The sequence below is a fragment of the Pseudopipra pipra genome, chromosome 7, assembly GCF_036250125.1.
Source record: "Pseudopipra pipra isolate bDixPip1 chromosome 7, bDixPip1.hap1, whole genome shotgun sequence".
Classification (NCBI taxonomy): Eukaryota; Metazoa; Chordata; class Aves; order Passeriformes; family Pipridae; genus Pseudopipra; species Pseudopipra pipra.
Genome location: NC_087555.1, coordinates 29,106,768 through 29,120,463, shown reverse-complemented (window position 1 = coordinate 29,120,463; position 13,696 = coordinate 29,106,768). Strand labels below are relative to the sequence as shown.

The 13,696-nt window shown below is 45.9% G+C and overlaps 1 protein-coding gene across 1 annotated transcript in view; it reads left to right on the top strand.

Annotated features, from left to right (window-relative positions):
- Positions 1-179: 179 nt before the first annotated feature.
- Positions 180-13,696, top strand: part of ADCY5 (adenylate cyclase 5) — a 208,384-nt gene continuing 194,867 nt past the window's right edge. The window contains exon 1 of the mRNA XM_064661405.1: positions 180-2,057. Within this exon, the coding sequence (XP_064517475.1) occupies positions 1,056-2,057 (1,002 nt within the window). The 5' untranslated portion in view covers positions 180-1,055. The remainder of the gene's footprint in view (positions 2,058-13,696) is intronic.

Here is a 13,696-nt window from a genome sequence, read left to right as displayed (position 1 = left end):
CCCCTCAGGGAGCGCCCCGGGGGGGCGAAGGGGTTAAGGACGCCCCGCCCCCCGGGCGCGCGCATTGGCGGGGCGGCGGCGGCGGCGGCCAATGGCGGCGCGCGGCGCCGGGGCCGCGCCAATGGGGGCGGGCGGGGGCGGCGCGGCGGGCGCGCGGCTGAATGGGGAGCACAAAGCGGGGCCGGGACGCGCCGCCGCCGTGCCCGGCAGAGCCCCGCACCGACACCGCTCCGCTGGAAGCGCGGGGAGGCGGCGCCGGGACCCCGCCTCGGTTTTGCCGGGTTTTTTTCCTTTTATTTTTTTTTCTTTCCTCTTACCCTTTAGGTCTGCCGGTTTCTCCCCTTTTCCCCCCCTGTGCCTGTGGAAGAGGCGCTGCGGCCGCCCGAAGGCACCGCGGCGTAGCGGGAGCGGCGGCCGTGTGCATGAGCAGCGCGTTTGCCGCCGGCCGTGCCTTGCCGCCGGGGCTCCGCCGCTGGGAGGCGAGGCGAGGCAGGAGCGCCGCCGCAGCCCGGCCCGCCCCGGGCATTCCCCCCGCCGCGCCCCTCGGGCAGGGGATGCTCCCGCTGCCGCCGGCTGCCGCATCCCTGCGAGCCTGAGCCTCCGCCCGCTCCCTGCCGACCGGCCCGCGGCGAAGCGCCCGCCTTGTGCGCGGCCCCGAGCGGCGGGGGCCGGGCGGGCGCGGTGCGGGTGCGCTGCGATGCGGGTCCCCCGCGGCGCCCCGAGCCCCTGCGGCCGCCGCCGAGCGGCTGAGGGCGAGCAGCCGTGAGCCGGGGGTGCCCCGGGACCCGCGGTGCCAAGCGCGCTCGGCGGTGTCGAAGCGCCGGGGCCGGCGATGGCGCTGCCCTGAGCGTCCCGCCGGGGACACCCCGGCTCCGGGGACGCCCGGCTGCTCCGGAGACTTTGGGGGCGTTTGCGGGTTTTGCCTTTTTTTTTTTTCTTTTTTCCCCTAAACTTTTTTTCCCTGCCCGCTGCCTTTTGGTGTTGGTTTTTTTTTTTCTCGTCCCCCGCTCCTGCCCGGCGGTTGTCCCTTCGCCCGCGGCCCCGTCCCTTAGGGCATGTCCCGGTCCAACAGCGTGAGCCCCCCGGGCTTCGGCGGTCCCGCGCCCTGGGCAGGTACCGAGCAGCACCGCTCGGCCTGGGGCGAGGCGGAGGCCCGGGCCAATGGCTACTCCTACCCGCCGCCTCCCAACAGGTCCTCGGGCAAGAAGGCGTCCCGCATGTCGAACAGGTGGAGGAGCGAGGAAGACTACGAGCCCCGTAGCCGCGGGGAGAGCGGCTGCAGGATGATGAGCTTTAGGTCCAAATCCGCCTGGCAGGAGCACGGTGACGACAGCCGACGTCACCGGTCCCGCCACCCGCCCGGCAGTGATTCCCCCGCTGCCCCCAACAATGCCAGCCCTCGACAGCTGGGGGAGCAAGGGGAGGTGCGGCCCCGCTCGGTGGAGCTGGGGCTGGAGGAGAAACGCATTAAGGCCAAGATTGATGAGCTGGAGGAAGAGGACGGGGACGAGGGGGACTCCGAGGCGGCCTTCTCCATGGGCAGTTGTTGCAGTAGCCTGCTGCAAATCTTCAGGTCCAAGAAGTTCCAGTCTGAGAAACTGGAACGCCTCTACCAGCGCTACTTCTTTCGGCTTAACCAGAGCAGCCTCACCATGCTCATGGCCGTGCTGGTGCTGGTCTGTGTGGTCATGCTGATCTTCCATGCGGCGCACGGCCACTATGAGGTATCCTACGTCGTGGTGCTCTCCCTGGCCATCCTGCTGATGGTGGTGCTGTGCATGGTGTGCAACCGCAACGACTTCCACCAGGACCACATGTGGTTGGCATGCTACTCTGTCATCCTGGTGATCCTGGCCGTGCAAGTGGTAGGGGTTCTGCTGGTGTGGCCCAGGAGCGCCTCGGAGGGCATCTGGTGGACCGTCTTCTTTATCTACAGCATCTACACACTGCTGCCCGTGCGGATGAGGGCCGCGGTCATCAGCGGGGTGGTGCTCTCTGCCATCCACCTGGCCGTCTCCCTCAAGATCAACGCAGAGGATAAGTTCCTCCTGAAACAGGTAGGCAAGCCCTGAGTGGTTTGGGTGTGCGCTCAGCATTGAAGGGCGAGGGAAGCAGTGTTGTCCGACTTCCACAGGCCTGCCTGATGCTGGAAGGCTGACAGGGCTTTAGTTGAACCCCTTGGTTACTACTGCCGAGTGAGATGTTGTCCAGTGTGGTAGATAGCCCCTGTTATCTTGCTTTTTTCCATAGCTTTGCTGTTTTCTCATTTCTGCTAAGTTAAGGCTCTAAACATATAAGAAATGTGCCTTACTGGGTTCCCATGACAGCTGCTCCAGCACTGTCAGCCAGCCCTGCTAATGCCCTTCAGCTGTATTTAATGTAAACAGCCTTGTGCTAAGCACACCTGTGGAACGGTATTTGTGCGTGCTGCCATGTTACTGAGAAATGTGTGGAGAGTCTGGCTGTTCTTATGAGCTAGAGGTTATCCTTGTGTGTCACTCTGAGTTCAAGTCTGGGTTCCATGTCAGCGCAGAGCTTGGGTGTCGGAAAGCATACTCCTCGGGAATGTGGGATAGGCTTTCGGTTTAGCAGGAAGGTGTTTTGCTCTAAGATGTGCTGGAAATATCTACAGTGAAGAAGCCCAGAGTTCATATACAGCCAGAAAAAAAAGTATGGCAAAAGTGCAAATGCAGGTTATTTTAGCTGTGATATCATGTTTAACTGAAGCAGATCAGTTCACGGGAACAATAAGACTATTATTGAATGTATTACAGTGCAATTTTTAATTACCATATCTGTATAAACAACAGCAATACAAGGCGCCACTCTTCTTTTCAAGCAAAGCAAGCAGCCTCGGGACTCATGTGCTTTAAGCTTTCCACACACCGAGGCAATCAGGAAACCATCGACTTAAAATGCTGAAGCTGTGAGGCAGTTGTCATCCTTTTGATGTGCAGGACTCTGCACAAGGATGAGCCTGTCACAGAGTCAGCCCTGATGCTTGGGTGAACCCAGGGATTGTTTATTGAAATCAGGTGTTTGGTAGCTTTTCAACCCTATCACATAATACAAAATAAAGCTTTGTGTGCAGTGCCTCCCTTGAGTCTCAGTTCTGAGTTGTTTTGAGTTCCACCTATGGCAGTGGCAAGAGAAGTTGTAGGGCTTAAATAAAACCTCATTAGGATGAGGCTGTCGCTGCTCTGCTATACAAAATTACTCTTCTCCCTCCTGCCCAGTTAAGCTTGCTTGGACAGTTTCTGGTTTTGTTCTTAGTTTGTTACAGATACTTTTATAAACTGTACATGGCATATTTTTATGTTTGCTATAAATGTCTTTTTGTGTATTTCCAGCAGAGAATGCACTGTGAGTGGGACAGTTGCTGTTTTTCTGCTTGACTTGAAAAAGTTTGCTAATGGCATGAACTATTCCCCACTGGGGCTCTGGTCCTGCAAAGCCTTGTGAGTGCTCTTGGCTTTGAAAACTGAGACTTGTCCTATTGAATTCAGTGTATTTGGAGATTGTATCCTTACGTATGAAGGCAAAGCCCATCATGATTGTGGCCAGAAGACCTAGCGGTCTGTTATGAGCAGAGCTGAATTTGTAGGATCCTAATGAGTGCATGAGATATCATCATGTTATAAAGTGTTGGTAACTGTATTTTAATAGGAAGGAACCTAAATTACAAAGGACAAATGATTGACTCTCTCAGTGGAGAATTTGGGATGATTACAGCTCCCTCCCTTTCCGAACTGCAGGGTTATTTGGAAGAGGTTGGGCTTGTGTATAAGTATGTACTTGTCAAAGGTAAAAGCATGGGCTGTAGGTGATGGTGCAGTATGCACAAATCTGTGCATTGCACAGTTGCTTTCCCTTTCATACTAATGCTGGGTTTTTTCCTGCAGTTTGACAATAAACATTCAGTTAATGAGGAATGTCCTAGGAGTGCTCGTACTTTGTTTTCAAAGGCGGAGCCTCTCTCCACATTGCCTGCTTATTTTTCCTGCTAACACCGTCTCTATCTTGCTGTGGTCTACCTTGGTGTAGCTCTGGCTGAATTCAGTGGGGTTGTACAAGGCCAAGAATCAGATTCCTTGCACGTTTGTGTATGAACATGAGCTGCTATCTCTGGCTGGCTGATAGAAAAATCTGTTGTGCTGAGCACATCACCTCACAGCTATTAACAGGCCTTCCTCGCTGGGGCTGTATCTCGTTGCCGTGGAAATCGGTCGTGTTCAGCTCTGTGCCCCTAATGGCACGCAAGCCCTATTTTCCTTCTCCAAACTACCAGGGGCGAAGGCAGATGAAGAACCATATAAATCAAGAAGAGGGAGTTAAGTTGTTTTCAGTGACTTCACGCTGGCAGTCACATCAGCCTGTGTTTTGTGGAGCAGGAGTGGATGTGAATGCATTCGTGACTGTGTGACCAGATGGTTCTTTATACCCAGCAGTCACATAAGAAAGGCTAGTTAGGATGTATATCCCTTTTCCTCTCTTTTCCATGACATTTTTAACTATAATACTTGAACAGGTTCTTCTTTGTGGGGCTTTTTGCTTTTAATCCTCTCCCAGTTGTTTCCAAGCCACAAGAAATCATACACTCCTGTTATTATCCACTGACATTCAAAGCTGGGTGACTCTTGTATAGACTCCTGAGCACTTTTATGAGGCTCAGGAGCCTGTTAAAAACTCCTCTTTCTCAAGAGAGTGAAATTCTTGGGTTTTAAGTCCCTTTTGGGAGAAAGGCAGCTTGTTGGATTCCATTACCAAGGATGCATGGTTTTATTGTCTGAATTATCTTCTCTTACCGTTACTGAACTTCTCTGTCACCAAATTCTGTCGTCAAAGGCTGTGATAGTCAGACTTGATGGAAGGGTTAATGCAGTCAGCTGTTTCTGAATCGGTAAAGTGACAGGAGTAAAGGTAGTTGTGATTATTCAGTCTTAACTGAGCTGCTTTTTTAAATAATTCTTCTGGGGTCACTGGATTTGGAAAGTAGGTTCTGACTTCTGTTTGCTACCTGGCGGAGTCTGGGGTTTGTCTTTAAAAAGAGTGCCCTGAGCACCCCTATCAGAAGCAGTGGGTATATGTGGTACCTCTGTGTCTGATTGGGTAGGGGCAATGATCTTGGCTTCTTGAATTGATGTTTGATTGAAAAAAAAATGCTAATTAATACAAATTACTTCATTATACTAAAAAGTTACCCAGTGCTGGGGGGGGGGAATTAACTTTACCGAGCACAGTGAATAGATGATGCTCCACCAACTACAAATTTTGATTGCTTAAAGGTGGGGGGTTTTGTGTGTTTCTGTGCTCAATAATTCTAGAGGGACTGCTTCTGGATTTTTTTGGGGAGGTAATGGCTGCATTTGCCTTTAGGTTTATGTCCTTGTGTTATCCTGGGACAGTTTGGATTACAAATGTTTTTCATTGCATAGAAGTCTGTCCGCTCCTCTTTGTATATAAATGTATCTTTTTCAGGCCAGCCTTTTCCATGTGTTGGTTTCCGTACACTTTCAGGCTCTGAAAACACACTCAGCTCCTGGATTCACATAAGAATTACTTTGCGTGAGTGAGGCTTTCTAAGAAATACCCTGTTTCCCAGTAAAAGCTGCCTTGCATTCACAGCAAAGATAACACAGATTTATTGTCTGCTGCGATCGGAACGAGCTGCCTGGCTGCCCCACGGACTTGTACAGGCACATGGGAAGCGCTCGCAGCGTACGGGCTGCTGATGCTTCACTGAAATCATGTGAGACCAGCTGCCCTCAGTGCAGATAGCCTTGAGTAAGCACTGGCATTTTTGTAAGGCTAGGGGCTAAGGGACAGAGAATTTCACAACAGAGTTTATTGGGCTCTGAATCAGACTTAAAAAGGGATGGGGATTGTGTGTGGGAGGGGGTGGGGGACCAGGAGTAAGGGATAAGAATGCCATATATACAAACATCAAACAAACCTGTGGACTGAGGTTAGATTTACTCCTATTTTCCCATCCAAACCTCTTTTATTGTAACTTTCTGAGGTTCCTTGTTCAAGAATACATTTAAGCCTTTGTAGTTTATTAAGTCAGTGCAAGTGAGTGAGTGTTAAGGTACACAAAAAATAATACTTTTTTTTGTTTGTTTGTTTGTGTCAGTAACCTCACTGAAAGAGAAACTGAAATGTGCTGGTCTCTTTCCTCCTCAAATATTTCTACAAACCTTCTGCAAAGGATCTCTGATAGCAAAGTTCTGAACAGCTGCCCCAGCACATGGCTTTTTTTTATGGCTCTCTGAACTTAAGGCTCTTGATGTTGATCTCCTTCTTGCTCGACCCTTTTCCGTATGTTTCCATCATAACAACATTACATTAGTACTCCTCATCCTTCACTTCTGAGAACTGTGTATATGTTGGCCTTTCATTCTGTCAGTCCGTGTTAATGGTACATGATTGATCTGCAGCTGCATGGTGGCTCTCTTGAAAGTGCAGCATTTCAGTTTAACCATTTCTAGGAAGATGTTGCTATGAAAACATATGCAATCTCTCTTTTTGTTTTTTTCTATATAAACTGTTACTTCAGCAGGGCTAAAAACAACTTCTTACTGTAACAGGGTGTCATCTTGAGTCTTGTGGATGTCTTCTAGCATCTTGTAAAGATGCTTTTTAAATGCAGTTTGAATGGCATTCAACAAGAAGTTAGTCACATAGTAGGAGAAATGGTACTGTATGTTCCATCTTAGCCTCGGCATGCTTAAGATATGTAGGTAATGACTGATTTCAAGAAGTCAGATTCTCAGAAGTGTGTAAATCAAGTCACTGTATTGTGCTTTCATTGTCTTCAAGCAGACTTTATTTATCAAGGAGGAGAGATGAACTACCTGAAATGCAGATAATCTGTGTGTCAGTTTTCCTATGGTTGCGTACTGCTTGTTGTACTTTTTTCTACTTGGAAAATAAATTTGAGTAATGTTCATTTAAGACATGATTTTTAAGGTGCTTGGCCACATGAGGCCAGGTACTGTGTGCCTCAAACAGCACTTTATGCAGAGCAGGACATTGATATCAGTAGGGCTCTCATGCAGTAGGAAGTGCTCCAGCACTGCTCACTATTGAAGAATCTGCCTCAGCAGCAGTTGGACTGAAGTTAGTGAAAATTGATTTGCGGTCTTTTGTTCAGGGAAAAAATGGCAACCTCAAATATTCAGTAACTGTTGCACTCATAGTTGCCTCCCTAGTGTAATTCTGTATCAGAGGTAATTAAATAAATTCCCGAGGTATTGCGTATCAATTAGTCCTTTGTAGGAATATTATCTGTATCTCTGGGGAATGCATGTGTTGCTTGGGGTTTACAAAGGCATATCTGTTTTTCTTATCTCCTAAATTACCCTATGATCCTGCCACCTCCCAATGTCCCCCCTTGCTTTATCTTCTATCCTCCCACCATGAATTAGTTTAATATTTCACTGTAATGTTCACCGGTATCAAAAGCTGTTAGTGTGACAGTGTTAGAGTGCTGTGTGTCTAATTATTCCATGTTTCCGGATTCTTAATTGTCTCGATAAACTGACCCATTTAACTAATTTCTCTCAGCCTCGTGGTGGTAATCATGGTCTTATAGCTGGTTTGGATCTTGGTGAATTGAAGACGAAACCTAATGGGGATGATTGAGGTGCATAGCAAAAGGCTTGTTCTTCTAGGCATTTTTATGACATTCTTGAAAAGGCAGAGTGTGCTGGTTCTGTTTATTTCTGGAGAGGTGAAGATAGTTTAGCAAAGTGTTGGGATTCATTGAGATGCATGAGGCAAAAGGATAGCTTTTTGTGCCCTAATCTTACAAAGCAGTTGATGACTTGTCCTTTAGGGTCCTGGGCTTGATGGCTTAGTTTGACCCCAGTGTGCCCCCTGTTCTCTGTTAGAGACCTGTCCAAGGCTGGACATCTTATTTACACGGTCTTTTGTGATTAACCACATTCAGAAGATTTATAAACCTGACAGCAGTGGATACAAAATGCTGATTTTCCTGGTGCTAAAGGCTCGCTGGAACTGGTCGTGCCCTCCTGGATCCTGAATTGGCTCAGTGCTTCCTAAATGCCCTTTTACTCCCAGTTCGCTGTTGTGTGGGCAGCACTGCCAAGGTCTGGGGTGGAAGAAGGCTGGGACTCAGCCCAGCTGGAATGTGAACTTTGGGCACCAGACTCTTTTCCAAGTGCATTCAGTTGGCGTCTGATTATCTAATCTTTCAGTCATGTACCATAGCTCCTTCTGTGTCTTTCAAAAAAAGTGGAACAATTGCTAACTTTTTGGCTATTGCAGTAGTTGGAATAGTTACAATCTTTTGGGAATAGCTGATTTGGTCGTCATATTTTGGTGCTACTGGATGTTACTCTCATTTTCTAATTGAACTAAAAAACCTTTCCTTCTGTCCTGATAGAAGATGCAATGAAAAATCTTCAGCAGCAGCTGAAAAACCGAGAGGTAAAAATTGAAATTATTTTGACAGCAGCTTCCATAAGTGTGGTGAAGTGATCCACTCTGTAGCTGGTAGTGGCTTCTGAGAACCTGTGCTTTGAAAAGCTTTGAAAAGCTCCTGTCTTTCTATTCTCTTTTTTTTCCCTCCTTCTCTTCCCTTTTTTTTTCTTTCTCTTCTCTTTTTTTCCCTTTCTTGTCTTTTGTTTTTCCTTCTCATCTGTCTTTACTTACTTATTCTTTTTTTGTTCTTTTTTTCCTTTTGTTCTTTTCCCTGTTTGTTCTTTTTTTTATTGTCTATTTTCTATCTTGCTGGTTTTTTTTTTTCCTTCTTATTTTGTTTTCCCTGTGCAGGTGGGTGCGGTTCAGAGGAAATTCCCACTTTTGTTTGGGGAGGTAGAAGACAGGGTTCCAAGTTTTGCCAGCCTTGGGCAAGCTTTGTCCTCCTGTCTGCTTTATACTGTGGGATTTACATGGCACCTTGCACAGGTAATCTGTACCCAGAAAATGTAATGTGGAGGGAGCTGGAGTGCACCAGAGTCTCCCCCGAGTCTTCCAGCTGCTACACAATTTTATGATGTGCTACATGGGAGTTTTTTTCATGGCCCAGAGGGATAGGACAGTGACAAAGTGTGTGCAAGGAATGTGAAGATTCACAGTTTCTGGGAAGTGGGTGGAGTTCCTGTATAACTGCTGTGTGACTTTTTTCATCTCCTGTGAGTCCTGTGTTTTGATGTGGGATATACTCAGTGTTAGTTCCTTCCCTCCCTCTGAAGTCTAGCCTGGTGATCTGAACTTGTGATATCTTTCATCCATGGGATGCTCTTTCTTCTTTTTGTTTTGACATTGATGATACTTTTAAAAAAATATTAATTTTTTTGTCTTTACCTGAGATGTATCCTACTGCTGCCAGAAACTTAATTTGATTCATTATTCTGGAGTCCTTAGGCTAGGTAAAAACCCAAGGGGAAATCTCATGTGAATGAAAAAAACACAACCCCAAAGATATTAAAAAGGATAATGTAGTTATGAGGGGGTGTGGGAAACAGACAAGAATTTTAATATTTGTCTCCTGAGCTCCTAAATGTTCTCACCTTATCATAAGAAAGCTTGAAGTTTCTAGCAACTTACTAAGAGCACACATAAAATGACTGCCAGGCCAAGACAAGAGTCAAATGCTTTTTAGCCCCTGCAGCTGGACCCCTCCCAATGAAACCATCCATAATGTTTTATGATGATACTGAGTCTGGCCAGCTTCACCACTGGCAGGTACAGGAATGGCATCATTGAGCAGATCTGTGGTAGAATTTAGCATGAGATGGTCTTGTTCTGACACTGAGAGAAATGGACTCCACATTACATTTTGAAGCTCTGCCTTCTGCATTCAGCCTTGCTCTTGAATGTTCGCAAAGCTCTGTCCCATCAGGAGCCTGGTAGATAGACCACCTTGTGAACTGCTTCAGCCAGACACAGTCAGTTTTGCATCACAAAGATGATGCATTTACAAACAGTAGAAGCCCCCACAGTTTAAGAATTAATGGTAGCAGCATTGGCATCACCACAGTATTGCTTCTGGTGCCAGGCTGGCCTCACTGATGCTGAGTAGGACTTCTGTTACAGCACTCACTATAGAAAGTTTCGTTGTATTGTCAGGCTTTGTTCTGCAAATAAAATATCATCATGTACTTTTTTTTTTTCATATTTTTAAGTCACTAATGCAATTGCCGTGTATCCTTACTCCTTTCCCCAGACATCAGGAACACAAATCATCTTTGTGTGTTGATGTTATCAGGACTGTCTGTAGTGTACATTGTATAGTCATCATTTGTGGCTTCTACTTCATAGTAGCAGAAACAGCAGAAGAGAAGTATATTTCAAAGCATCCTCAATCTTACCCTTACTTTGTTTATAATTCCTTTACCTAGACTGCTTCTTTTGCAGTTTGAGTGATGAATTTCCAGATTAAATATTAAACTGCCTTTTCTTTTCATGAAAAGTTTTACACACTCATGTAATACCCATCACATTTTTTACTGTGAATTGGGTCTTTGTGGTACTGCTGTGCCACTGTGGTACTGCTGTGGTACTCTCTTTTCCTGGGAAACCTTGCTTTTGGGAGGTTGAGTTTTGGGAATTAAAGCTGCTCTACAAATTTAACATGCACATTCCACTAGTATCAGAGTGCATCTTTGCAGACAGTAAACAAAGGACTGTGCTGATACAACAGAGAGGGAATAGAAATAAAGGTTTGTGTTTTCTTTTTTTTTCCCCCCCCAGACATTAGAAATTGATCTCTCAAAGCGGCAACTTAAGCAAACTGTTCATTCTTCAAATATGTTTGCAGCTTGTATAAGACATTCTGTCTCACTTCATAGTCAAAAGAAAAGGCTGTGACATTGCTTACAAGAATCTGTCATAAAACGTTGCTGATGCAAACAGTTCCCTGGCTGTGTTTTCCCTTCCAGAAAAAGCCATGGCTCCTTCCCTAAATTCTCTGTGCTAGGTTAAATGCTACAAGCACTGGTCTCTGTGTCCCTCTGACTCTGAAAGCTGAATTCTTAGAGCTAGCAATGTGGTAAGGGACTACTCAAATCAGTATTTCTAAAAACAGTAGTTTGCTGGTCAGCCTGCAGATGACAGAGCTACTCAGACATGCTTGCTGAGTGATGAACTCTTTCCGTTTGCTGTAAGCTACCCAACAGCAGCTTTGTGTGTGTATTCTTGCTTAACATGTGGGTATTTATACACAGAGTTGCACAAACAGGATGACCAAGGGATGTGTTATTAATGAAGACGTTTTCCTTTGAATGGGATTTCTTTTTTTTTCAGGCAGGTGGTTACTAGTAATCTCATAGAGGAAAGGAAGAAGTGCTCTGTGGCTCTAAGGAAAGAGGATGCTCTGCAGTGTGGTGGGAGAATGTGTAATTACAATGTCAGTGTCACTCATGCTAAAAGCTAAATGCAGTCTCTAAAACCGTTGAACATGAAGTAGGTTTCTAGTGTGGGAACTGTTATTGTGTGGTTAACTATCTGGGTCTTAAGGCCAGGAGGGACTGTCGAGCTCACTTAATGGTACTCACTGAACAATTCTTCTGTTCAGATGGTATGGAATAAAAAAAAGTTTAAATGCTGAATTATATGGTATTTTTCAGTTGAAAAAACAATCTGCAGTGATCTATGAACTGAAGGTGAACTGAAACAATACTTTTTTCCCTCTCTTCTTTTAGTAAGACAGGATTTTGACACTCTGTGATGGAACAGATTTGGGGTATTTCTCTACTTAAGTTGGTGGCATCTACTTAAAACATAACACAGATGGACGTGTTAGTTGTGAAAGGGTTCTGACATCATGCCTGGATTTTTTACTGGGTAATTCTGTTCTTGCCTTCTTAATTGATATTGAATATGGCTTTTTTTTTTTTTTCTCCATTTCTATTCTGGGCTTTTTAGCAGTACACCACCAAATAGCTGCTGTGCATATGTGGGTTTACTATCATATCTGAGAAATTTGCAAGGCTGTTCACAAGCCAGAAAAATGAGGGAACACAGTTGAGGCTTGTGTCTTCTTCATTGTGTTGGTGTCCTGGAGCAAATGTGACTTCCCCTGGTATGACAGATGTACTGATAACTTTTGAAAGGTACAAAACCAGAGATGGAAGGGTTGAAGGATACTTCCAGAGGTCAGCTACACCATCCCACTGCACCAAGACAAGACTAAGTCAGCCTAAACCATTTGTGGCAGGTACTAATCACAGATTCATCCAAAAAAAACCTTCCTTTATATATGTGCTCTCGGAGGTCACAAAGGTATTGATGTGTTCTCTCATTTGTTTGTTTTGTTGGTGTTTTGTTTGGGTTTTTTTTAAGCAAACAGGCAAGCACAGCCAGGGGTAGGAGCAGACAGTACAGAAGACCTGTCCATGACTAGAGTTTTCTGGCTACTCCTAGCTGAAACTGGTGCTTAGTTTCCTTGTTTCACCTGGCTTTAGTTCGCACCCCACCCAAAGTCTGCCTTCTCTATTGTCACAAACAGTAAGTTTGAATGACATCTGGCACAGCTGGGTCTCATCCCTGGGTGAGGCCTTCCTGAAAGCACTGCAGTACAAGCAATAAGCTTGAAGGTTACATGTCCTTTCACAGCTAACTTCCCTTTTGGTGCCCACTCCTTCTCAGCTGTCAGGATGGCTGTCCTTAGGTAGCTCTTAGCACTCCAGGACTACTTCAGGGACTCTTAAAAGTGTCTACATTTTGCAGTGGTGGTCAAAATTACTGTGAAAAAATACTTAAGGAAGTATTTCCTGCAAATATTTTCATCTCTCATTAGAGAAAGTTAGGAGACTGCAATTTTGTTTTTGTTTGTTTTCCTTCTTCCCTAATGTAGGTAATGAGTATCTGGCTGTTTCATGACACTGAAGGTTTGTCCAAGTAATGATGTTTAGGAAAGGTAACACCAGGTAGATTAGTTAAACCACAATATAGAGCCCACTGTACAGAAATTATAGTCCACTGCTGAAACCACCTTACTTCTCTATTTTAGATGTAAATGGACCGAGTTAATTTAATTCACTTCCAGAGGGAATGCAAACTAAATAAAGTCCCGCTTGTTAAGAGAAGTGTTCTCACAGGTTTAAATAATTTTCTTCAATTTATTTTGATGAACTTTTCAGAACAGAGCAATCTTTACTGTAATATCTCCAGGGTAAGACTGTAGCTTATGTAAGTCAGGAGTACTTTTTATTATTAACTTAGTGTACTGCCCTTATATGCCATTTTCTGTTAGAATAGATAGTGCCACCCTCTGTGCTACGTGCTGTCCCCCTTGGCAAGGGCTGGGGCCAGTTGTGATAGGGACAGAATCAAGAGAGAAGCTTATCTGTCATGTTTAGCCAGCCCTTGGCCCCATTTCCAAACTACTTTTCAGGAGCCTGGTCACGAGTGTCTCCTTGATGTGCCTGTTTCTGTGCGAGGGATGCTGCTCACAACTCATCCTTCACAGAGCAATGATCTGCTGTCAGAGCATGGTGTCTTGCTCGGGGCTGAGACCAAACCTTCCCATTGCAAATTCCTTGGCAGCTGTGACTGGAACTGTATGTCTGGGATCCCAGGTTGTTAAACACTGAGGTGGCAGGTGATGCTCTTCTGTGTCTTTCCCGGGAGAAGCTCCTTTGGTTTCTAGCAGCTCTCCTTCTGTTTAATCCATTTGCAATACTCCATACGCTATTCAGCCAGTGCCTTGCTGCAGCATGAGCATATC